The sequence below is a fragment of the Dermacentor variabilis genome, chromosome 6 (assembly GCF_050947875.1).
Source record: "Dermacentor variabilis isolate Ectoservices chromosome 6, ASM5094787v1, whole genome shotgun sequence".
Taxonomy (NCBI): Eukaryota; Metazoa; Arthropoda; class Arachnida; order Ixodida; family Ixodidae; genus Dermacentor; species Dermacentor variabilis.
The window spans coordinates 125,645,519-125,672,656 of NC_134573.1; the positions used below are offsets into that span (position 1 = coordinate 125,645,519).

Sequence of the window (27,138 nt, forward strand, 5' to 3'; positions counted from 1 at the left end):
AGGTATCATTTCTTATATCACTGCGTAATTGTTATGAGAAAGCAAGGCCAGCAGCCAGGGCACTTGTAAGGGTAGTAAACATGATAGTGCTCTCCTATGCGTGAGCTATTCAGGACAGTGCTGCCAACCCTAGGGATATTTCCCTAGATCTAATAAATTTGGGTATTATTTAGGAAAACCATTTTTTTTATTTAGGGAAAATTTATAAATAAGTAAAAACTGTTGTACTGCAAGAATTTGCACGGCGACGTGACTCAAGCTTGAGCGCATCGGCTTCATTAGTTAAATTTGTAAAAACGAGCTTGGTAATGAAGTTAAACTCATGCATAACAAAAGTATGCATAACAAGCAAGTTTACTTCTGAAAAAAATATATATATATTCGTGAAGTGAAAAACTGTACCCAATAGAAAACTAGGGAAATCTAGGGAATCTTTATCAAATTTGAGGGAGAACTGGCTTTAGAGTTTGGCAGCACTCGTTCGGGTAGACAGCAACACCCAACCGCGGTCACGAAAGTCCACCAGGGTTCGCAAAGAAAGCCTCGCTTTAAAAATAAAAAGGAAATGAAGTTGGCGGCCAACGAGGATTCGTATGGTGATTGACGTCTATATTTCTGGGGCCGGTTTACAAGGCTGATAAAATACTTTATTGGACGTCAGGTTGTTTGTTGACGTTGTAAGTCTTTGTCAACTCTCGCACGTGTTGCATCATCTTTTTCGAGCAAACGTGAGCCCGTCAGCGATGGGTAGCAGGCACACGTCTATCCGCTCGTCCTCGTGCAGTTTCTTGTTGAACGCCCGCAGTGACGTTACTTCCGATGAATTGTCGTTGGCGTCGTACACCAGGCCGCGCCACAGCACCTATCAAAGTGCATATGATCGCTGTTCAAGAACACGTGTTCTTCGCAGGCACAGGCCAACCAGATTCAAGAGCACGTAGTCAATTACGAGGCTCATAACCACAAATATTCAGTCACATTTAGCGACATCGTACACCATAGGCAAACATGTTTTTAATGCGAAGCACGTAGGGGGCAGACACCTGGGGACTTACGAAAAGGGTCCTACTTAAATTGAGTTCGGCGCAACGAGCTATGGAAATAACATTTAGTAAAGCAATGAAGGGGGCTAGTTGGTGAACGTTCATGGTTATATTGCGCTTAGTTTTACACTGACGAAATTAAGTCAAGGACAGGACGTGGTCGCACGTGTAAAAACAGTTGGTAGTTTGTGCTACGTACGTCCACGTCCTGTCCTTCACCTAGTATCGTCAGTGTAAAACTAAGCGCAATATAGCCATGGGCTATGGAAAGAAGAATGATGGGTGCAACGTTAAGGGATAAGAAAAGAGCAGATTGGGTGAGGGAACAAACGCGAGTTAATGACATCTTAGTTGAAATCAAGAAAAAGAAAGGGGGGCATGGGCAGGGCATGTAATGAGGAGGTAAGATGGTCATTAAGGGTTACGGACTGAATTCCAAGGGAAAGGAAGTGTAGCAGGGGGCGGCAGAAAGTTAGGTGGGCGGATGAGATTAAGAAGTTTGCAGGGGCAACATGGCCACAATTAGTACATGAACGGGGTAGTTGGATAAGTATGGGAGAGGCCTTTGCGCTGCAGTGCGCCTAACCAGGATGATGATGATGATGATTCTTTTCAAACTTCAGGTACCTTAAGCTACATATCTAGCGCCCTACGTCGCGGGGCTGGCGGTGCTTACAGACCTGAGCTGCTGGGTATATATATATATATATATATATATATATATATATATATATATATATATATATATATATGCATGCTCATGTTCGCGTCACCAGCGTGGTCGTGGCATGATCGTCATTCGATCTCCGTGAGCCCACTCTTGCCTCTGATGCTCGTGTGCTACTAGCACTGAGCCAGATGGCGCGCGTGAGAAGATCCTGGCATGTCGGATGCAGAACAACGGGTGGTGATCGCCTTCGTACGAACAGCGATTCAAAAGTAAGTTTCCCAACCCGTGCGCTCCAACCGGCTCCTGACACTCATCAAGATGGTCTTGGAAGACCTCAGCTTCGTCGAGAAGTGCGTCAACTCGGACATTGCGTTCCTCAGAGGTTCGCTTGGGCAGCTCGAGGATGGCGTATCATACTGGGATACTACTTGACGCAGAAGTAGGGGGACGTGTTTGAAATGATCGAGTGACTAGGCAAACCCACGTTACTCCTAACTATCCGCGTGTCCGAGCTACGCACTGAGCGCCTGCTCGATGTCATCGAGAGAGTCACAGAGCCCGTCGAGGCGCGCTTCCACAGGGTCGATGTCATATAGCCAGCTACCTGCAAAATTATTCGCCTGACTTCGATTCCCACAGCACGTGGGATCTGCATAATCATTATTTTATGCGATCCAACAAAAACCTAATTCCACTCACGATCTTATTGGATACAGGAGTTGGGGCAGCTTAGGTGCGTAAAATATTCTTTAATAAATTTACTTTCATTCATTAATGTTTACAAGGTTCATTATCGCTTGTCAGAACAAAGACTTAAGATTCTTGCTTCGAATTTCGCGGTAACCTAAGCAACGCTTCGCCAAATTGACGTCACTAATTTCAAAGCATATTTGTCATATTTCGACCATTGTAGGCTAAGGAAATCTTCTCGAGACTTGCCAAATTGAGTGTATAGTTTCTTTAGAGCGCAGTACAGTGCTTCGTCGCTGATAAATAATTAACTAGACTCGAGAAGGCGCTGTCAAAATTGGCCTTACGATTAACTGACCCTGAAATTTCGGGGAAGCGTTGATACCTGTCTTCCGTATTTGCGAACTTTACCGGCTTAGCAAACCTCCTCTGGCAAAACAAGTGGTCATTTTGCTATTGCAGAAGCGTAATTTACTATAATACAGCTTAACTAAATTATTATTCCCCAGTCGGTGTCCATTTAATGAATAACTTAGCTCGTTCCGGGTCCTGTATTCTTGTCCGAGACTACAGCCTGATACTCCATTATTGCTGCTTAAAAATAGTTTTTCTCACTTTTCTTCGAAACAGAAAAGCTCCACATCATCGCCTATTGTCCCCCATAGCAATGAATATGTGATCACGAGGTCCACCAATTCAAGGGAGCAACGTCCAATAATATAGGCTGAAGTCTATTACTCCAACAGCCGCGTTAAAAGGAGCAACACAATCGTGAAAAACATGAAGGTTCGAGCTGTTTTCATTACTCCGTGTGCCATCGTCAGTCTCGAAGCATCAGTAACGAGCTTGACGTAGTAGCAACGTCAACTTATTCAGTGGTAACGATTCAATGGTAACTTATTCAGTAAGGAGCTTGAGCCGGAAGTACAGCGTGCTGCCCGGTCGCTGGGTCCTTGCCCCGTGACTGTGTGAGTTTGGATCACTCGCAACATTCTTATTGAAGAAATGAAAATAGAAGGAGATTTGGTCACCTTAAAACGGTAATGGCTACTCTTTCTCACTTAATACTAATCAAAATACTATAAGAAATGTCACAAAATCTTAAAGACAAGCCCCCAGAGTCGAAGACTGTCAAACATGGTCCCGACATAGAATAGAGCTGATCGCTGTCGTAATACTTCGTCTATGTATCAAGGCTTCGTGTGCCTGTCATTCATCCATTCTTTTTTTAACATAACTGCACACTTTTCACAATTACCAACCGGCAATAGTTTTGCCGCGTATTAGTACAGACAGTTTTGGTGTTCGTTCAAGTGCAACCTAAAAGGAGGAATTTAGATTTTCTAATCTGTCTCCATGATTCCTCTTATCCAAGCTTCGTACTTTAGTGCTTCGTGAAATGGGGATAGCTGAGCAAGGTTATCAAAATACGAAGTATAGATAGGTGTGAGAGATCAACGCGACGCTAGAATTTCCTCTGGCGGACTTCTTTTTCGACACTGCGTGCGTCTTTCTAGCCCATATTTAGTTCCTGGGCAGGAATTTGACCTAAGCGTCTCCCTTACCTGCCGACCCAGATTTGGGTATTAGAGGCCAATAAAGATCCTCTCTCTTTCTCTCTCACTCTCTCTCTCTTTTACACCGCTTTCGTCTATTCATGGCTATTCAGTTGTGTTTCAGCTGGAATCATCCTAATTAAAAGACTATAAATTAATTCCCTGGACTCAGCATTCCTTTCAGTGACGTGATCGCGCGCTGTAGCGAGATTTCCGATGACAGAACTTCTCGTGGTAGTTTGCAGTCCTCGATGCCGCGAAGGTGTATGGTTGATGGAACATAGAAATAAACTACGACATGCCAGCAGACTCACGTTGTCGATGGCGATGAGACCATTCTTCCTGACCAGCTGCAGGGACCTCTCGTAGTAGTTTTTGTAGTTTTCTTTGTCCGCGTCGATGAACACGAAGTCGAACGTGCCCGCCTGGCCTTCGCGCAGCAGGGCGTCTGTAGAGTCATGAAGTTGGGGGGGGGGGGGGGGAAGGAGGGGAGTCACCAGACGTTATCAATTCTTCGCGCTTTAAAACTCGTTCGCTCCGACAGCGAACTTCCATGATTTATGACAACGCACACAACTTTGTACAAAAGCTCTTGCATTGCGGTCTCAAGTCCTGCAACTGTAAGTGCCGACGAGAGTGCGGCGATGGCGACGGCGGTGATCACACGACGACGGCGACGGTGCCTCATTGATTAAAATCTTCAGTTAGCTGTTTTTCTAGCGAGATACTGAGCACCAAAGCAATGAAGATTAGCTCAAACATTTGCAACGCTCACCCTAGAATCGTTGCCTTGGTAAGGTGTTTTATTTCGTCGAAGATACCAGAAGGTTACGAGGAGCGAATATGGAAGTGTTCATACAGAAGCGCTACGCAGGCCCGTCTACTGCATTTACAGTAGTATTATGTTTACAATCGTATAAAATGCAGTGCCACAAACAAACTTACTGCATTTCGATTAAGCACCGGTTTATTGAGTTCTGCTGTGTTCTAAGCTGTTTCTCGTGGTTTATCTTTTAAGATACTTAACGTCAATGTGTACCGTTTCCCGCTAAGATACCTGAGACTCAGGACGCTGTTATACTTTATTAGTTCAATCTTTAGCAGCTCCCTCGCTATTTTGCGTCTCTGATAACTCAGTGTAAACTTTAGCTGACACAGTTTTTTTTTTCTCAATTAACACATCTACATTTTTTTAACCACTATGGAAATAGCGGGAGGAAGAGTATAGAAGCCATGACGACAACGGTGTCAGTGAACGCCCGCCGTTGATACGTCACAGCTGTCGCCGGCATGGCGCCGCTGCACCTGCTGTACCGTACCGCAGTTTCAGAGTTTCCTAGAAACTACAAGAAAACATATTTATTCTGCAATAATTCAACAAGCAGGGCCTTGTGCTTGGATTTTTTTTCGTTCACAGTTTTGTCCTTTACTGATACTGCAGCTGTGTTTTTTTTTTTTTAATCCAGGCATCCCGTGCTTGCCTTGCATGGTACGTTCACAGAAGTCACGTGCTAAGCCTCTCACACCTAAATAAATGTATGGAATAATATTTAGTGTACGGATAAATGAATAGAATTTAGTAATGCGTGGCCTCTGAAACTAGATCTTATTCATTCAGCGCTCTCAGCTACTAGGACACCAGGGGCACCCCTTGTGAACACACGGCGGTGGAAACTGTATAAGAGACCTCTCAGAAACTCACCTAAGGATTCAACTGCCGGTCCAAACCTCAGTTCCACCTTGTCCTCCACACCGGCCTAGAGAAAAGAAATAAATAAAAGCGTCACCGTGTGATTCGGTGCACCTAAGTACATGAGGGGTGACTTTAGGGATAGCATGGTGCAAAGATAAACCGCCTAATGAAGTGGTTTAATTGCGTGCATGAAAGTAATAAATTACATCGATATTCAATCTACTTGTGAAGTATTCAAGCATTAAAGAGACGTTGCTGACGTTATGACCCGCGAGAACTCTGCGCATGCGCTGAGGCGGTTAATTACTTGTGTTCTAGCTTTCCCGGTCAGAATAACAAACGTCATTTTCTTGCGGGTGTTCGCCTTGATTTATTCAAATAAAAACTACGAGAAGGATATTTATTGACACTCTAATAGTGACGACTACTCCTTTTACTTAGGAGGGCGGGTACGTGCACGGGTTAGGTGAACAGCCGTCTGCTTCACTAACCTGTTCGTGTCGGCGCATGGCGTCCGCGCGGTTGAGCGCATGCGCGGCCCACGCGCCGTATCTTCGAGGTAATCTGAGGGCGGGTGCAAAGGCAGGGAGCGAGCCGAGATGGCTGGTGACTTCGTGCGCACTGTATTGCCACCGCCTAGTGTTGGAGGTAGCGTATAATATCAACTTTCCGAGACGCAAGAAGAGGCATGCACGAGGCGATCGCTTCACGCGGCCGGCGCTCTTTGTGACAGCGACTGGTCGTGGTCAGCGAGTGAAAGATCTGCTCATGTTTGCCATTGCGCACGTGACACCATGCTTGACGACTTAATTAATAAGCGACTGTTTACTGCAATCTATAACGCCGATAAGACTACGAACCTCCGTTCGTGTATTTGCTTAATACTCCGCTATCGTTAGCGATGCCTCACGTTTTGGGTTAAACTACGACATCTTTTAGCTTGTAAGCGAATGTTCGCCGCAGTTTATACAACCTAGAATACTACGAACCTTACTTCCTGTAATTGCCTAATACCTCGATATTGCTATCAATCCTTCGCCTTTCGGGAGAATTTGCAACATTTTTTAGTATTATTGACATGATAGGAGGTTTTGGCATGCAACTATGAGCGACTGCTAATTCTAGACTCTTGAACAGATGTTGCAATTGCACATGTCGATTTGTGCAATTATGAACGTGGTTAATTTAGAAAACGAGTAGAAGAACGTTTATTAAACACAGAACGACATTTCGGCTTCATAGCTTTCTGCTTCGACGACCGCGAAACTGTGTGTGTGTTCGGAAATTAATGCATAGTAGGAAAGAAGGCGAACTGTTTCTAAAGCAAAAATAAAATTCTCTTCCTTCACGGCGTATCACGGCGTATGGCCCAGAATGTTCGTGAGCGGCTCGAAAGATCTCAAAATCTGCGTTTCAACCCATCGACAGCTGGCGGTCATTTTTGCTTTGTACTTTGACAATCGCGAAAACTTTGGAGCGTGTTCAAATGTCACCTTTTGGGTGGAAAAAGCGAACTGCTTAGAAGGCAAAAATGTACCTCCCCTCCTTCACGTCCAATAGCACATTGTGCCTGTGAGTGGGATGGAAAGTCTCGAAAGCGACGGTTGAAACCACCGTTAGCGGACTAACGATGTCCAGTGGGCGCGGTACGCAAAGAGTTAGAACGAAGCCCACACACATATGTTTACGTCTAACTGATGAACGGCCACTGAGGTGTAATTTTCAGACAGCAAACTGCGGTTTTGTGAGTGTCACTCCTGTAAGTAGCACCTCGCGTTCAATTGCACTGCAGCTTGAAACATTCAGAAGTTGCTGAACGTGGGATCGCCTTACGAGGGATCTCCTTGAAGCAAGTCAAGCACCATAAATGGGCACTAAAGAAAAACATTTAAGTGTTCCGTATAAATAAATTAGCCATTTAAAATATTGAAATATTCCCCAAGAGGCTTGACAAGCCAGAAATCAAATATTAAATAAGGACCAGTTGAGACGTCGCCCTGGAATTCCCAAACTAGCACGCCGTGGTGTCACGAATTTGGCGGCGTCTGCTCAGTCGTATTCGTTGTTATTTTTCTTTTATCGGAAAAGCTCTCACGTTGTATTCTAAAAGATCCAAAGACTGAAGTTTGCGAGCTTAAAGAACCTTTGCTGGTCTACACCAAAAATAATTTGAAATTCCTAACGCCACACTACGCACCAGCGCTGGTGTTCCGGCGCGCACTTCAAGCAATCGGTCTTTGACCTTCATTATCGCTTCTAGTAATCAACCAGCGCCAGTATTCAAGTGTGACGTCACGGATTTCAAAGCATTCTTCTCGCATTGTGGCAGTTGGAGCTCCGTGGAAACTTCCCATGATCAGCCGCGGGATCGTTTAGAATACAATGTAGCTCACCTTAACCAATTAAAACTTAACTAGACCCGCGCAGGCGTCGTCAAAATCTGTGACGTCATGGTGAACTGGTGCACGAACTCTAAGACGGCGGCGCCGGCCATTGTCCTTACTTTTTTACGTCTTTTCTTGTTTATCGAGACTGCGCTCGGGGTAAGAGCGACCTGACCTCGGTATTACTGAAGGTTAGTTTATTAGTACAGCAGAAAACATTTCCCTGTTCGTGCTACGTTAAATAACTCGAAACTGGGTGGACGGCGCCCGTCCTTTCCATTACGTCATCGTCGTTACCGCGTCGTCGTACCAACATGCCATCCTCAGCTTCACTTTCACCGTATGGCAAAAAAAGAGAAAGCTTTAAGCGTCAACGCGGATAGAACTCGTTCCCGTGCGGCAATGTGCATCTGGCAACCATGCACCGTGCAGGCTATCAGTTTTCTGTTATTTTCCTGGTATCTATTACAAATAGGACAAAAATAAATTCATTCTACATCCCGGCCCTGTGATAGTTGATGTCCAGCGAAGCCGTTGCACAATCACGACTGCAACTGCTGAGGGAGTTATGCAGTGCTTTATTGATGGTTCGAATCCTTGTTTTGAGCTTGTTCTTTATCGCAAGGCATGCCGTTCGGCGTGTTGCGTGGGTGACATCAATGAATTTACGCACTGTTCGCTTCACTTTGCTGAGCGCTTGTAGCCTCTGACTTACGGGGCTATGAGCCATCGCATTTTTTTGCTTGCTCTCACAAAGAGTTATACGAAAGCCTTATAATTTCACGGAAGTCCCTTTCTCGTTGCCACTGGCGCATAAAATCGACGCGACAACGCGTCACACAAACACGGTATAGCGATGCGGCTATAAGTCAAGATGTTTTCGGCGTGGCCGCGCGAATCCAGTCAAAAGTGAACACACGTACTTCCTTCCAGTGTGGCCTGCCAACGTTGACCAGGCGCTCGTGCAGGTCGAGCGCCACCACCTTCCCATCCGGAGGCAGAGCCAGCGCGGCGGCCACGGCACTGCAGCCGGTGAAGGTGCCTGTACAGAACGCGCGCATGCGTGCTTGAGCTTTGAGGCAGTTTCCTACAATATTTACTCGAGGGGAAACTCTGGTGCTGCGATCGTTCAGCTGTCGTGAGAATTATGTATAGTACTGGGATTTGTCTATTGCGCGTGATTTTGGCTTCAGAGGCCCTCATTATAGCGCTATTTATTACCCTTCATTTTTCTAAATTTCCAAGCACTCACTGTTTCTCTCCGCACGTGCGTAATTACTGTGAATTGTTACATTTATAACGCAACAGTTTGTCGAAAACAATCGACTTGCAAAGTCCAGGTGCCGTTTGAAATAATAAGGACGAAGTTTAGGTAAAGCGCCACGTGCTGTATACCAACATTTCCGTGCTTGCTGAACCGCCCCACTTCTCCCATAGACGTTTGCGCCAGAGTCAGCTCTGATAATTTTTGTAGGAGAGTCTATGGTTTATGGTTCACGGAAATTGAGATCTCGCAGTTTTCTTTTTATTTAGGGAGACACGCCATAAATACTTAAATATCTGAAAAGGCATCCCAGCGTTTCATTTAGGCATGGCGTAACTGGGCGTCGCCATAACGATCTCGCGCCACGTGATGTCTGGACTGATAACATTGTCAAAAGGTGTGTCATGGGATCAATCAGAAACAATATGAATCATTTTGTCTAGTGTCCCAGCACAGGCATCACATGACCTGGTAAAGACGCCACTGACACCGCGTTACGTCCACACTGATCCGGACACAGTAAAGTTAGCGCGAAGTGGCACTGTTGAACACTATCACCAATGTCAAATGAAGTATGCGCCAGTTCACGCGGAAGGCTGAGTGGTGTGTGTGCGTGCGTGCGTGCGTGCGTGTGTGTGTCTGTGTGTGTGTGTGTGTGTGTGTGTGTGTGTGTGTGTGTGTGTGTGTGTGTGTGTGTGTGTGTGTGTGTGTGTGTGTGTGTGTGTGTGTGTGTGTGTGTGTGTGTGTGTGTGTGTGTGTGTGTGTGTGTGTGTGTGTGTGTGTGTGTGTGTGTGTGTGTGTGTGTGTGTGTGTGTGTGTGTGTGTGTGTGTGTGTGTGTGTGTGTGTGTGTGTGTGTGTGTGTGTGTGTGTGTGTGTGTGTGTGTGTGTGTGTGTGTGTGTGTGTGTGTGTGTGTGTGTGTGTGTGTGTGTGTGTGTGTGTGTGTGTGTGTGCGCGTGCGCGTGTGTGCGTGTGTGCGTGCGTGCGTGTGTGCGTGCGTGCGTGCGTGCGTGCGTGCGTGCGTGCGCGCGTGCGCGCGCGTGTGTGTGTGTGTGTGTGTGTGTGTGTGTGTGTGTGTGTGTGTGTGTGTGTGTGTGTGTGTGTGTGTGTGTGTGTGTGTGTGTGTGTGTGTGTGTGTGTGTGTGTGTGTGTGTGTGTGTGTGTGAAAAAGTTATAATCCCATACGTTTACGCTATGCGGCCAAATAAAACGCTATGTCACGTCAGACTCAAAGTGCCTTATTACATTAAAGCAAAAAGCAAGCCGGTAACCATTACTGAGAGCAGAAGCTCGATACGGCAGAAGAGGGTGCACAAGTGAAACACCGTTGTCAACACTTTTATCAGCACCCCGAAGTACAGCTACATCACCAGATATTCTGAACGATTGGCCGAACCTAGTAATTGCTGATACGAAAAGAAATGTAATATGTGAATAATTATGTAGAGACGGAGAGAGACATTCTTTAATGAGTGTTGGACATGATCGCATGGTCATACACCTGGAATACTACTTCCTGTGAGACTAGCGATGCACGAAATGACCCCCTCATAGGCATCACACACTCACACGCAATATATCCAAGTAACCAGCACGAGCATGCACACTAACAAGCATCTTGATTATATGGTTCAAGCTAATGTGCAGGAGGCAGGGTAAAAGCGTCTTTGTTGCTCTCTGAACTGTAGCAGCGCTGCCTCAAGAATAGGACACACCTCCAAAGAACTTGTATTTCTTGTGTCTGTCAAAGACAGTTTTGAACAGTGGGTTCAGTTTGCCCTCGTGAAGTTTGAGCCGATCTTGAACCTGCGCGAACGCATAGGCCTAACCTAGCCGACGAGCTCGTTCTCGCACTATAAGAGCGGTCCTGAACTAAGAAGTAAGCTAAGACGAAGGAAAGTATTCGTTGAAAAAATTAAATTATGGAGTTTTACCTGCCAAAACCATGATCTGATTATGGGTCACGCCGTAGTGGGGAACTCCGGAATAATTTGGACCACCCGGGGTTCTTTGGCGCTCACCTGAATCTAAGTACCCCACAGGTGTTCTCGCATTTCGCCCCTATCGAAAAGCGGCCTCCCTGGCCGGTATACGATCCCGCGTCCCGCTTAGCAGCCCACCACCTCAGCAAACACGGCGAGTGGAAATTGTTCCTAATACGACTAGCATACTTGGCTTACTTCCCCCACTTTGTCCTGCTGCTTTATTGATGCGAAAGCATCAAGTGGCCCATTGAGTGAGAAAGTCGGCGGCGTCTGTAGCAGTGAAATACGGCACCTAAATTCCCATTGGATGCGATGCCACGTACACGAGCGCGCCTTGACGGAGCAGAGTGGGCGAAAGGGAACAGCTGTTGCCCCGTTAGCGCGCCAAGTGTTGCGTGAGGGAGAGGGCATCGCCGCGACGCCACGTCACCCTCGCTCTCACTCTCGGAAGGCGGCGCGCGGTCCTTATCTGTCTCTCTGGACTCTACCGGGTTTAGCCTCTACGAGCCTTCCTGCCTTGGTGGCCGCTGCTGCTTCCTCGGTCTCTCGTCGCGCAGGACGTCGGTGGCATGCGGCGTTGACATCGCAGGCTGCTGCTGCTGGTTGCCCTCTGGTAGCACGTGCGACCCGAGCGGTACCACTATGGCACATGACTCGCAGCATTCAAAACTCGAAGAACCGCCCAGGAGCGTCCAATTGGATATTAATGCTTTCGCATTCTCAACTCATATGAAATGCCTAGGTGTCGTCGGATTTCTTTTATGCCAAACGTCCCCCGCATGCTAAGTGGTAGCCTGTACAAATGAAAAAAAATCGAACCATTTGCGATCGAAGCGTTCTCGCGATTTCTGCCACTCGGCCGTGTGAATTCGCCAGGCGAGTCATTTGTCATGTGCGTTCTGTGCAACTTGTGTGGTTCCGACGAGACCTCTGCTACTGTTCTTTTTTATTCTGGCGGTCAAATGCAGTTCGCGTGAAGCCTTAAAATGAGTGGACGACAAAGCGCTCGCAAAAGATAAAATATTAGGGCCCTAGAGGCCTTAGACCCGACTGTCATCTGCGCAGACAGGGACTAGCCCTTCGGCGCTCTTTGGGGACTAGGCTTTGTGGCTTGAATATATTCATTAATCTTTAGAGTAAAATTAGTTGCTTGACATTGAGGGAAATCACGAAGTTTATCCTTGTAGAGATGTCATTCGATTTTGGTGAATGAAATAGCCGTGAATGGCCGCGTTCCAAAAAAAAATAAACATCTGCAGATATAACATATAAGTCTGATGCCCAGCTGAATGTGGCATTATTTCCCGTAGAAGTGTTCATCTATGATGGTTTATTCCAGTGAAACAGAAAAAAAAGCAAGGACATTTTATCATACAGCAAAGTTATAGCCAACTGAGAATAAATTGAGAATGTAAGAACGGGCAACATAGATGCTGCTGCATCAGGATAAATAATTCGCAAAAGTGGCAACCTCAATTTACACCAGTGACCGCACCGGCAACTATAGTGAGCCTGTAAAGGAATAGCTGTATTTATTTTCAGGAGACGCTATCGCGCACTTGAAATACACCTTTTGGCCAGACAGCTTTCAAACAAAGGCGCATTGTCTGATGCGTCATTGTTTGATGGTGCAGTGCAGCGTAAAAAATTCATAATTGAAAAAGAAGGAGGGGAAACTATAGAATAACAAAACACGCTATTTTCGTTTCAGCGGAAAGCTTGCTACATCCGTTCCCAAATTCCACTCTCCACTCCGAAACGAAAGCATAGCTCGCGTACGACTGCCGATGTTGTGCTCATTCGCTGTACAATAAGTTAAGCATTCAGTTTATGGTAACTTGGTGGAAAGCTAGCAGGATGAAAATAACGTATATGTGCGTACGGTACTGCAATTGGCACAGGTGCGCATCTAACATATACGAATGTATGAGGAGAGGCTAAAAAACGGGAACACATGTGCTGCGATGCTTGAGCGAAAGCATGGAGTGATTCTCTAAATGTATGAAGTACAGATAATGCAACATATATTTAGATGAAGCTTACTTTGGGGGGCTTGAAATTTATCGGCTTGTTGAAATTTTTAAACTTTTTTTTAATATTTGGGCTACCCCATTCTTGGTCTACTGGGTCTTCTTGGTCTATTGGGTATACTTGGCCAATGCCCAAGAATGGCTACCCTCTCATCAATGGCAGAAGGAAGACGAAGTGCTTCTCTTGTGGAACACATCTAGCCTGTCTGTCTCTGTGTGTTTCTGTATTTCTCACTGCACTTAATGTGGGGTCTACCGACCCCTACATCGCGGTGATGGATGTACAACACCCCGAGGACCCTCCCGGTTCCCGTTCACCGGTGGACATCGTGCGATAGCGAGGACGCAGAGCTGTACTCCTTGTTAGCTGACGAGTTCTCGGAAGACAGCTTTCGACTTGTCCAGTACCGCAAGGCCAAATGAAGAATTCTCAACGCATCTTCAGCGTCAACTTCGACCACCGTGAAAATTGCGCCTCAACGATGGCCTCACTCCATCCTGTTTGTGCCACAGAACGCTACTGACAACCTACGCGTCCTCAATAGGCAAGCACTCTCCGTGTATCTAGAAAAAACTGTGCCGAACGAGATCAAGCATGTCAGGATAAACACTAAGAAAAACATCCTGGCAATTGATGTGATGAACCGGAGGGCGTTGAACCTACTACAACATGTAACGCAGCTGGGTAACATCAAGGTCCGATCCATCGTGCCAGCGAATAGTGCCAAATAACAGGAGTCATCTATGACATTGACAATGAAATACCTACCGCAGACCTCCCAGTTCTCATAAAACCAGCAAGTGAACACAACGTCATTGTGCATGTTGGTCGCCTCGGTAACACACGTTGTGTTAGGATAACGTTCAAAGGTGACTGTCTTCCATCCTATGTGAAGATTGGCCACTTTCGCCACCAGGTTCGACCATTTATTCCAAGACCAATGCAATGTTTCAACTGTCAGAAGATTGGCCATGTGAAAGGTGTTTGCAGAAATTCCGCAGTGTGCCCTCGATGCGCCGAACCCCACTCAGTAGACAACTGTAGCGCAACCACGTTGAAGTGACTTAACTGTCAGGGGGATCACTGCGCTTCTTCCAAAGACTGTCCCCAGATCAAGAAAGAGATCACCATACTTGAACAAATGGCGAGACAGCTCCACCTACAAAGAGGCCGCTGTGAAAGTCCAGCGAAGAAGATATTACCATCGCAGGTCCTCACCACGGAAAATATCAACTTTTTAAGAAAAGTTGACTCGTCAAGCAGCACCGACAGCGGAAGTTTCCAGCATCCCAAACACCTATGTTGGAAGGGAGAAAACTGCCAGATCTCTCTCTGCAAACGAATCGCCGCCACTTACGCGTACACGACTGGCAGAAGAACCTCAGAAGAAGCCGCTCCCAGTACGGCAAGGTGCTGTATCCGAGGAGTTGCGGAAATTATATGAGCAAGTGGTAGCTGTTCTAAGGCCTTTAACGAATGTCATTCGCATGTTGCTAAACAGCATGCGCATACCGTCTGACAGAAGTGCGCATCAAGTACTGGACGCTCTGAGTCCGGTGCTGGCAACCCTTCAGTAGCTCATGGCTCCCCAGTCACTGTCTTTCAGGAATGAGGTCCGACAAGCGGCTATTTTTCAGTGGAATGCCCGCAGGCTCAGAGGGCGCGTTTCCGATTTTCATCGCATGTGTATACCAAAATGTGTATACCAATTTGCGAGCCGAACTTATCAAACACGATCAGGCTTTCTGGATAGGAATCGTTTATGTCGTCAACTGTTGATGAAACAGTAAGGTTATGGTGTTTATTCGCCGTGACCTCTCCTACATTCTTCAGCCTGTGCCACCTAATGACGATAATCAATATATATGCCTCACAGTAAAGAAAAAGAATATAACCTTTACTGTTGTGGGCGCCTACCTATCTCCGTCAGGTCGATTTGGTCGCAAAAGACTACGACACATCCTTTCCTCAACTCCCGATCCGTGGGTCATTATTAGAGACTTTAACGCCCATCATAAACTCTGGGGAAGTTCGAAGGTCAACGCGAGAGGCAAAGTTCTGGTATCTTTCGCCTCCAGTAATGAACTTTGGCTGTTGAATGATGGAAGTCCCACGTTTCTACGTGGCTGCACATACAGCAGCTGTCTCGACTTGTCTTTTGTATCACGAAGCCTTGTCAGCCATGCTGGGTGGTTTGCGCACATAGAGACGCACGGAAGCGACCATATCACCACGTACGTCAAGGTCAGAGGATTGTATCCTTCTAAAATACGGGATACGATCCAAAGAGTGGACTGGACTAAATTTCAGTCTGTCATGGAAGAATACTGCGAAGCCAATCCATCTTTCGAGTTGAAACAGGCAATCAAAAGCGCGGTGCAAGACACTATGCACTCTTTCACATGCTCTTCGAAACTGACAGAAATTGATGTGGAGCTAGAACTACTTCGAGCAGTCCGACAACGTGCTGAATGAAGGAACCAACGCGCGAAGGCAATGGACGATTTACGGACCGCCAGACGCATGCAAAAGAAGAGCCAGCGCCGGTTAGACAATCTCGAATCGCAACATTGGACTGCCTTCTGTGAGTCGCTAGATCCACGCAAGCCTTTATCGTAACTATGTAGAACGGTGCGCGGTCTCCGCACACACCCCTTACAGCGCTTCCCATTCAAGGCTCTAGCCCTCTGTTAAAAGAGATCGCAGATTGATGTTGCAGAGGTTTCCTGCGCCAGATTATTTGGGCAACTCACAGCTCCCAACATTCCACCACCTTCCACTCGTTCTTCCACCTTCCACCTTCCACGTGTTCACAGACGGGTCCCCGGCTAAATATTCCACCCGAACTATTGAAGGGAACGGAGTTACGTTTAAAGACGCCTTTCCAAATCGTATCGAGATGTTTGTGCCTGCACTTAGCATTGCATGCAACAGCACTACACCTTGGTTCTATAAACACCTCAAGCACCTCAAAATTACAAAAAGAAGGCACCTTTACTGAATGGCCATTCAAACTAACCAAAATTTTGAGTCACGGGAAAGATATAAACGGTGTGACAAATCCTAAAAGTCGCTCCTTAAACCCACAAGTCAGCACTTTTACTGTCATGATTTTGAATCCTTACCGACGAATAACCCTCAGCGATTCTGGCGCATAATGGATTCCCCTTCTCAGCCTGACATAATTCTAATTCTGGAAGCAACGAAGTTACCGAGTTAAAGTTTTCGCAGTGACTAAATGACGCGTTTTTTGTTCAGTTTTTTCCTGCGATGACGTCACTACATGTCCTCACCTTCGCGCGCGATCAGACATCAGCATGTCTAAAATTGCTGTTAATGAGTCTAGAATACTTACCTCGCTAAACAGCCCTCACACATATCCTCACCTTCGCGCGCGATCAGACATCAGCATGTCTAAAATTGCTGTTAATGAGTCTAGAATACTTACCTCGCTAAACAGCCCTCACACATATCCTCACCTTCGCGCGCGATCAGACATCAGCATGTCTAAAATTACTGTTAATGAGTCTAGAATACTTACATCGCTAAACAGCCCTCACACATATCCTCACCTTCGCGCGCGATCAGACATCAGCATGTCTAAAATTGCTGTTAATGAGTCTAGAATACTTACCTCGCTAAACAGCCCTCACACATATCCTCACCTTCGCGCGCGATCAGACATCAGCATGTCTAAAATTGCTGTTAATGAGTCTAGAATACTTACCTCGCTAAACAGCCCTCACACATATCCTCACCTTCGCGCGCGATCAGACATCAGCATGTCTAAAATTGCTGTTAATGAGTCTAGAATACTTACCTCGCTAAACAGCCCTCACACATATCCTCACCTTCGCGCGCGATCAGACATCAGCATGTCTAAAATTGCTGTTAATGAGTCTAGAATACTTACCTCGCTAAACAGCCCTCACACATATCCTCACCTTCGCGCGCGATCAGACATCAGCATGTCTAAAATTGCTGTTAATGAGTCTAGAATACTTACCTCGCTAAACAGCCCTCACACATATCCTCACCTTCGCGCGCGATCAGACATCAGCATGTCTAAAATTGATGTTAATGAGTCTAGAATACTTACATCGCTAAACAGCCCTCACACATATCCTCACCTTCGCGCGCGATCAGACATCAGCATGTCTAAAATTGCTGTTAATGAGTCTAGAATACTTACCTCGCTAAACAGCCCTCACACATATCCTCACCTTCGCGCGCGATCAGACATCAGCATGTCTAAAATTGATGTTAATGAGTCTAGAATACTTACATCGCTAAACAGCCCTCACACATATCCTCACCTTCGCGCGCGATCAGACATCAGCATGTCTAAAATTGATGTTAATGAGTCTAGAATACTTACCTCGCTAAACAGCCCTCACACATATCCTCACCTTCGCGCGCGATCAGACATCAGCATGTCTAAAATTGCTGTTAATGAGTCTAGAATACTTACCTCGCTAAACAGCCCTCACACATATCCTCACCTTCGCGCGCGATCAGACATCAGCATGTCTAAAATTGCTGTTAATGAGTCTAGAATACTTACCTCGCTAAACAGCCCTCACACATATCCTCACCTTCGCGCGCGATCAGACATCAGCATGTCTAAAATTGCTGTTAATGAGTCTAGAATACTTACCTCGCTAAACAGCCCTCACACATATCCTCACCTTCGCGCGCGATCAGACATCAGCATGTCTAAAATTGCTGTTAATGAGTCTAGAATACTTACCTCGCTAAACAGCCCTCACACATATCCTCACCTTCGCGCGCGATCAGACATCAGCATGTCTAAAATTGCTGTTAATGAGTCTAGAATACTTACCTCGCTAAACAGCCCTCACACATATCCTCACCTTCGCGCGCGATCAGACATCAGCATGTCTAAAATTGCTGTTAATGAGTCTAGAATACTTCCCTCGCTAAACAGCCCTCACACATATCCTCACCTTCGCGCGCGATCAGACATCAGCATGTCTAAAATTGCTGTTAATGAGTCTAGAATACTTACCTCGCTAAACAGCCCTCACACATATCCTCACCTTCGCGCGCGATCAGACATCAGCATGTCTAAAATTGCTGTTAATGAGTCTAGAATACTTACCTCGCTAAACAGCCCTCACACATATCCTCACCTTCGCGCGCGATCAGACATCAGCATGTCTAAAATTGCTGTTAATGAGTCTAGAATACTTACCTCGCTAAACAGCCCTCACACATATCCTCACCTTCGCGCGCGATCAGACATCAGCATGTCTAAAATTGCTGTTAATGAGTCTAGAATACTTACCTCGCTAAACAGCCCTCACACATATCCTCACCTTCGCGCGCGATCAGACATCAGCATGTCTAAAATTGCTGTTAATGAGTCTAGAATACTTACCTCGCTAAACAGCCCTCACACATATCCTCACCTTCGCGCGCGATCAGACATCAGCATGTCTAAAATTGCTGTTAATGAGTCTAGAATACTTACCTCGCTAAACAGCCCTCACACATATCCTCACCTTCGCGCGCGATCAGACATCAGCATGTCTAAAATTGCTGTTAATGAGTCTAGAATACTTACCTCGCTAAACAGCCCTCACACATATCCTCACCTTCGCGCGCGATCAGACATCAGCATGTCTAAAATTGCTGTTAATGAGTCTAGAATACTTACCTCGCTAAACAGCCCTCACACATATCCTCACCTTCGCGCGCGATCAGGCATCAGCATGTCTAAAATTGATGTTAATGAGTCTAGAATACTTACATCGCTAAACAGCCCTCACACATATCCTCACCTTCGCGCGCGATCAGACATCAGCATGTCTAAAATTGCTGTTAATGAGTCTAGAATACTTACCTCGCTAAACAGCCCTCACACATATCCTCACCTTCGCGCGCGATCAGACATCAGCATGTCTAAAATTGCTGTTAATGAGTCTAGAATACTTACCTCGCTAAACAGCCCTCACACATATCCTCACCTTCGCGCGCGATCAGACATCAGCATGTCTAAAATTGCTGTTAATGAGTCTAGAATACTTACCTCGCTAAACAGCCCTCACACATATCCTCACCTTCGCGCGCGATCAGACATCAGCATGTCTAAAATTGCTGTTAATGAGTCTAGAATACTTACCTCGCTAAACAGCCCTCACACATATCCTCACCTTCGCGCGCGATCAGACATCAGCATGTCTAAAATTGCTGTTAATGAGTCTAGAATACTTACCTCGCTAAACAGCCCTCACACATATCCTCACCTTCGCGCGCGATCAGACATCAGCATGTCTAAAATTGATGTTAATGAGTCTAGAATACTTACATCGCTAAACAGCCCTCACACATATCCTCACCTTCGCGCGCGATCAGACATCAGCATGTCTAAAATTGATGTTAATGAGTCTAGAATACTTACCTCGCTAGACAGCCCTGCTTGCGACACCTGCGGCTGCGAAGAGACGATCGCGCCCCTCCTCTGTGACTGTCCACGTTACAATGTGCAAAGAAAAGTGCTCGTGACCATGCTCGAAAAACTGGACAATCGCCCCTTCACAGAAGAGAAAGTTCTAGGACACTTGTCCAGACGGGTTTCGGCACTCAAGGCCTTAAGAGCTTTGCTCAAGTTCTTAAGGACATGTGAATTGTGCGAACGCATTTGACTATTGTTGCGCGTAACATCGCGTTACTGTGTGCATTTTTCTTGTTTTTTTTTCTTCTGTCTTCCTTCTCCTTTTATTCCCTTTACCCCTTTCCTCAGCACAGGGTAGCCAGCCGGTACTTACACTGGCTAACCTCCCTGTCTTTCCTTCTCTTTTGTCTCTCTCTCTCTCTCTCACTAAACAGACTAAACACTTAATCTGCAGCGAATCACGACGGATCTAATAACAAACTATTCAACAATGTGTCACAAGGTCTCCCTTGAGCACTGTCAGCAACCTTCACACAATCACTATCCACTGGTCGCATCCCTCAAGATTGACAAGTAGCTAAAGTAACTCCGTTGTTTAAGTCCGTCGAATGCTCCTCGCCGCTTAATTGGATACCGACCAATATCATTAACCAGCTCCATTTGCAAACTTATTGAACAGATTACTCATTCGCAAGGCATCAACTGTCTCGAACATCACAGTATATTATTTAAATACCGGCACGGCTATAGAAAGGGCTAATCTTGTCACACACAGCTCGCTGGATTTGTTCACGACTTGTATTCATTTATTGACGGCGGATTTCAGATTGACGCCGTATTCCTACACTTCTCCAAAGCTTTCGATTGTGTGCCTCTTTACAGATTCCTGGCCAAACATTCAGAGCTTAATATTCATCCACATCCTTTTTAACGTGGCTAACAGGTTTATTGGCATTTAGATAACAGTACACCTCTGCTAACAACCTTAACTCTACCTTTAGTCACGTACCCGCCGCGGTGGCTTAAAGGATATGGTGGTGGGCTGCTCAGCACGAGGTTACGGGATCAAATCCCGGCCGCGGCAGCCGCATTTCGATGGGGGCGATATGCAAAAAGCGCCTGTTCCCGAGCACTGGGGGCACGTTAAAGATCCCGCGGTGGTCAAAATTAATCCGGAGTCCCCCACTACTTGCGTGCCTCATAATCTTAGTTTTGCCACGTAAAACCCCAGAATTCAATTCGATTCCAATCAAACTTTAGTCACGTCATGTCCGGAGCGCCTCAGAGGAGTGTGCTTTTGCCGTTGTGTTCCTTGTGCATATAATGACTTACCTAGCTGTGTTTCATCGAGCATTAGGCGTTTTGCCGACGATTGTGCGCTTTATCCTCAACATTTCTTGTGAAAATAATTATGTAACGCTTCAAAATTATTTAGACGCAATTAACACATAGTGCAAGTCCTGGTTAATGCCCCTAAATCTCAACAAAACAAAGTTCATTAAATAAACCAATGAAACCAAACGAGGCACTCAGGGCTCCGCTTCGTGTCATCTAGAACGTAATAGTGTGGAACTCGTCTGAACCATTAAGCACCCAGGCGTTCATTTGCATTAGGCCTTCGAGGGGAAACGTCTATTTTGATCCACCCTTGCAGCTGCTAATAGCTCCCTCGGCATCATCAAACGCAACCTAAAGCCCGCTCCTACTGACATACACAAACTCGCTTACACTATACTAATCTTCTCCAACTTCAATACGTATCGGCAATTTGGAAGCCGGGTCAGCCATATATCACTAACGACAATGAATCAGAGCAAAACCGGGCAGCTTGTTTCATATTTATTCAACTTACACTAGCGTTTCATCATTAAAAGTACGTGCCGATTTACAAGTGCTATTCCTTCGCCGCAAATCAGCGTGTCATTGCCTGCTTTACAAAGGTTAACATCATACTTCTCTTCATGGCGATTCCTTTCAGTCCCCGCCTGTCGTCTCTCCACACCATCTCAAAGTGAAGCGCATACCGTGCCTCGCGTTAGATTATGCCGACTCTCTTACACCGCGCACTATCACTGAGCAGCACAGCTTGCCTTCTGGTGTTGCCACTGAACCTGACCTTGTAGAATTTCATGGCATGTTACACCCTGTTAATTAGTTGCCTTTTAATTAGATTTCTTGTTTGTTGTGAGTCGTCATTAAATCATTCAACTAATACCGTAGTTAATGTGAAGCTGCATATTTTCGCCGTGCAATTGCGCTCCGTGCGTTGCCTTTTTACAGCGAAGCTGTTTATGGCTAGGGTTACGTGAAACTTTCGTGTGTGCGAGCAAAAACTATCATCATCAGCAACTGCTCCTGCCACTGCTCGCACGTTCGTCGTCGTCTTTTTCCACAGCTGGCTCCATTGCCACTCATCATGACAGCGTTCCTACACTTCCCTTCCCTTTACGAAGGCGGTGACGGCACGGGCTCACGCCGGTCGGCGCAGTGATTTCGGACTCAAATGCTCTGCTGCAATATATCGCTAAATGAAAACACGAATGTATATAAAGAATGTGTATAACGAATGTATACCACGAATGAAAGCGAGCATATAAAAATAAATGTTTGTGCGTACCTTTCATCATGATCACCACCAACCAAGGCAATAAATGTGTTCGTACCTTTCTTCAAATTCTGTGTCACCTCTTTGTCGTGCGCTACACACTTTTCCTGGTCATCCACGTTCACAGAGTGTTAGTGTCGCTCACTTTCACAGAGTGTAGTGTCACTCTGTTACCATACTTTTGTTCTGAACTTCATCTTGTTTCCTACTGCTAGTTGCTAAACCTGTAATGTATGTACTGCCCACTTTATGTAATACCCGAAACTGCATGAAGACCTTTGAAGGTACTGTGAATAAAAACGTAAGAGAATTTTCTTCTGTTTTTTTATTTCTCTTTCTTTCAGAATCTATATTGCTCATCTTGCTCATTTTTATACGTAGTTCATGATATCAAAATATCTTATAATGATATTTATTTTTTATATTCTGTCTATGGGCTTTGTACGCTGTATGTGTGTGTTGTATTTTCATCTGTTTATCCACCCTGCAAAGTTCTTAGCGACAAGATTGCAATATTCATAGAAAAAAAATCGGTCGAGGACACCTGAGGCACAGCTAGGACTGGGTGCGTAGTCACTCAGCAAAAATCACGCAAATATACGCCTAAGAGGAAGTCGATTACGGGGTATAATATGAGTCCTGAAGATTTTCGTTTTCCTGCTGAAGACTGGTTTTCACGCCACCTCGTTCCTGTCACGTGGCATCGCAAAGATTGCAAACTGATCTGCACGTCGCGACAAGAGTCCTCAAAGTGCTGCATTCATTTCTCACTGCGACCAAATGTTTTTTTTTCTCTTGTGCCTAAAACACAAAGCGGCTACAAACACCCCCCCCCCCCCCCCGTGGTGCCTTGCGCGCGGTGCAAGACGGCACGCTTCATCCCGGTCTTCCTTCCTTGCGCGCGTGAGATCAAGTCACCTTCCTCCGCTCACCCTAGCACACGTTCACTCGCGCCCACGGCATACGGCCCGCGGCCACGATGTTATCGCACTTAGACTTTATACAGAACGTCACGGCGACGCCGACGACGGAAATGCTCCTGGAGTGTCTACATAATTGCTATCGCAATAAAACTGCACGTACCACGTCAACTGGCGCTTGACGCGTGACTCACCTATTTCGAGGTACTTTTTAGCCGACATGGTTTTGAGTAGGATCTGGAAGAACTGCAGCTGGCAGCTATCTCCCAACATGGAGCCGTACACGTGACTCTTGGTGATCTGCAACAAGCGACGCGCCGCAGGACGCTGTAAGTTGTGGGCATAGTTTTCGTGGCCTCGTGAAGAAAAATACCGGTACGTGAAACAAAAACGTACAGTCAAAGGAAAACTATATAAATTGGACATAACAATTGCACATAAAGTACTATTATGTGGACGAAGAACTAAATAGGTCGATCGTAATCACTGTTTGACTCACTAATGTTAAAGTGGAGGGATGTGTGGGTTTGGGGGTGGGTGGGCTTACATATGTATGCAGATGTGTGCGTCCATGGGTCTATATAAGCGTTGCAGACTTGAGCAAAACTATCGTGGCCAATTCTTCGTAATATCAAATAAGCATCGCAAATGCTTGAAATAAACCTTCGTCAATATAACAATTGGCTGTCGCACTCCGCTGTGCGTGGTATACCATACAATGCGAAATGCACACCACACTTGCTATTAGCACTTTCAGAAGCTTTAATTGCCTAGTAAGCTGGCAAGCATGCCAAAGCAGCCGACAGAATTCAGCACAGGCCGCTGGCTCCTAAAACAGAGCCTCGTCGTCTTTCGGTATGGTGACGCCATCTGCCCGTAATGCAGCGAATAGACCGAACGCCAAGGGTCTTCGAATTGTGGCACTTATCGCTGGTGCGCGTTTCGACCGTTTGTTTCAAGTTGGTGTTGTTTTTATACTATTTGCAAAAAAGTAAAAGTCAGTGAAGAAAGCCACTGTGTTCGTTCACCTATAACTATCACGTTCAGCGAACCACAACGTAACAGGCAAGCGCGCCCACTTTTTTTGCAACAAAATCTATTGCTGTGTAGGCTAGTAATATTAGCCTGCGGGCGCGACAACACTGACTCTTCTGTTTCCCCTTTCCACTTCCACTCTTTCCCTTCCCCAATGTAAGGCTGACAATAGGGCGCGGCGATGGTTAACGTCCCTGGCTTTTATTCTCTATCTCTATTTTCTCTCTCTCTCAACAATGCTGATTACAACACATGTGTTCGCCCGCAGAAACTTGTGAACAGATATTATATGCGTATGTCTTTCCTTTGAAGATCAACGGCTTGTCACTCTCCCCGTGACTCTAAGCCAACCAGATGAAAGACTTAATTGAAAACAAGATCATGGCTCATGGTTTCCCACGTCGAGGGTAACACGTTGAACGACTAGTTGGTCATTTGAAGGATTGTAAGAAGGACCTTCTTCCTCCTTTCTGGTTGTGCTTCTTCCCGGCTTGCGGAAGTAGTAAACATCTATCTATCTATTTTCTATCTGAATGTCGTTAACCATGTCGTTAACCATGTACTTAAACATGCCTGCATATCTTTAAAAAAAATCTCCTCTCTGCCCCTCTCTTTCTCTACTGCAATATTCCAAAGAGCCTCACCAACTAGGATCGTGCGCCCCAATTTTCTTACGCACTGTCAAAATTTTTGTTATAACGACTAAGGCTCCTGTGCAACGTTGCCCTGTATATATAAAAACTGTGCAACGTTGCCCTATATATATATGAGCATGTGTTAGTGTGTGCGCGGTATACTGGTCACGACACTATGAGGGTTCCCCCATCCACTGTATGGAGACCTTAAGCTCTGGTTGTAGATGATTTCGTACTAACTTATAGAAAGGAAGGATCAGAATAAAAGACACAACTGCTCAACTGCTCCGCTGAAAAACGTTGTTATCGCGGTGTAGGTAGTCTACATTCGTGTAGTCCTAGTGGGGAGGCGGACGGGTGGATTTTGAGTGTGCTGAATTGGTAAAAGGTGACGTTTGTACGTGCTTCTACAAGCAACAATGTCAAAGTTCTTGTGACTATTATTAAGGGAAAAATATAATGAACAAATGTGCGCTGAGAAAGAGATGGCCGGGCTTTGATGAGTGCTCTGATGCCATACGCAGCCTTACATTTCAAGCGATGGATTTGGCTGTGAAACTTAAACTTGCTGTTTATTTGCACTCCAAGAACTGTTGCAGGTTGAGTGATAGTAATATCATGTGATCTAAGAATTACAGACGTAGTGTTAGGTATGTGTTTCTGTGGGGACATGAGAACCATAAACTTAGTCTCAGATGTAATAAGGATCAATTGATCAGTTGAGCACTAGCGAACACTAGTCTTAAAGAGACTGACAACTGGCCAGAATGTGTTGTGAGACGTCTGACGGAAATGAAATGACCATGATTTATAGTGATAAGAATCCAGCACGCTGTTCAGGATTTAGGTAGGAAACATAATTTTAAATTGGCAAAGAAAGTCAGAAAAACCAGTAAATGGTGAGGCCTGGCGGTGAAATCGTGGTACTTCGAAAGGCAGTCAAGAGATTACTGTACGTAAGTCGACTGTCATTATAAGTACAGTACAATTACTGCTTAAAATTGCAGTTAGTGCATTATTAGAAACTTGCGCTTTATTCTATCGTATTGTGAAGTAAACAAAGTCCACGCTAACAAGCGGCGCTCGCGTCGTCTCACATGCGAGGCGGCGCACATGCTGTTGTACGCGCGCGAGTATAGCACGAGTTTGCAAGTACCCTTCTAATCTCCCTGTGATACAACATGCCATCGACTAGTTGCGCCGTAAATGGATGCGTTTTTTTACCTTCGTGCCGGCGCCTGTGTCACACTGCGCCGACGCTGAGCTCTACGCCGACCGTCGGCAGATTGTCGGCCTCGGTACAGCGTGACAGAGGCGCCGACACGAAGGAAAAAGAACGCTGTCGCCGACAGTCGGCAGACCAAAATCGGTGTCGGGTCGGCTTGGTGTGAGTGAGCATTTGCCAGTCGGCATTCTCCAGGCGCGCTGCGTGTGGCTGGGACGGTGGTCTATCGTGCAAGTTGGATTCGTCGCTTCCGGTGCCGCTTTCGTCCATCGAAGCCCCATGACGTTCGGGTGCTATTTCGTAAAGATCTAAATTCTGAGCACGCGTGGTAGCTAAAATCCTTTTGTTCCAGCCCGCTCAGGTCTTCGAGAGAAGACATCGGAAACCAGAAGCGCGCGCTCGGCCACAGCAACACGAACCGCGTATCACGTGTAAAAGCGTCGTTTCGTTTTCGATGTGCTTGGTTTCGTTTTGACTAGTAAAATACCAAAGCAGTTGGACAGGAAACCCCAAAATCACGTAGCTATTATCGCAGAAATACTTTAACACTTTGGAAAACATAAATCGCAGGAACATCGACTTGATAAAGCAAATAATACTTTCTCACACCTAGGGCCGCACTTGTCACCTGCCTCCCTCTCTGGGCCGGCATATAATCGCTATCGCACTCACCTATCGCCGTTTTCAGCATGCTTCCAGTGAACGACTTCATCCTCACTGCAGATCGAAAAATTCAGCTAAAAAATATTCCGTGACGTTTTCCGCGTTAGTGCTTCATAATTAGACGCACTGGCCGGTAAGCTTTCCATTGCACTAAAGAAAGTGGGTACCATGAAAATTGGTTGTCAGTCGCTTTAAACCAGTATTTAGTTCCAAAGTTAGGGAGGCAATACAAGTATCAGATTTTGAAACCGTAGTGTCATCAGCATATAAAACGACATGAGTACCGTTATTCGTTTAGGCAGGTCATTAGGTTAGGAAGAGT

General features: G+C 45.9%; 1 protein-coding gene across 1 annotated transcript in view; it reads right to left on the reverse strand.

Annotated features, from left to right (window-relative positions):
* Positions 1–638: 638 nt before the first annotated feature.
* The window catches only part of LOC142584357 (putative caffeoyl-CoA O-methyltransferase 2), a 33,368-nt gene continuing 6,868 nt past the window's right edge, over positions 639–27,138 (reverse strand). The window contains exons 3-7 of the mRNA XM_075694510.1: positions 23,453–23,558; positions 8,960–9,078; positions 5,662–5,716; positions 4,274–4,407; positions 639–862 (exon numbers count right to left, since the gene is read on the reverse strand). Of these exons, the coding sequence (XP_075550625.1) occupies positions 710–862; positions 4,274–4,407; positions 5,662–5,716; positions 8,960–9,078; positions 23,453–23,558 (567 nt within the window). The 3' untranslated portion in view covers positions 639–709. The remainder of the gene's footprint in view (positions 863–4,273; positions 4,408–5,661; positions 5,717–8,959; positions 9,079–23,452; positions 23,559–27,138) is intronic.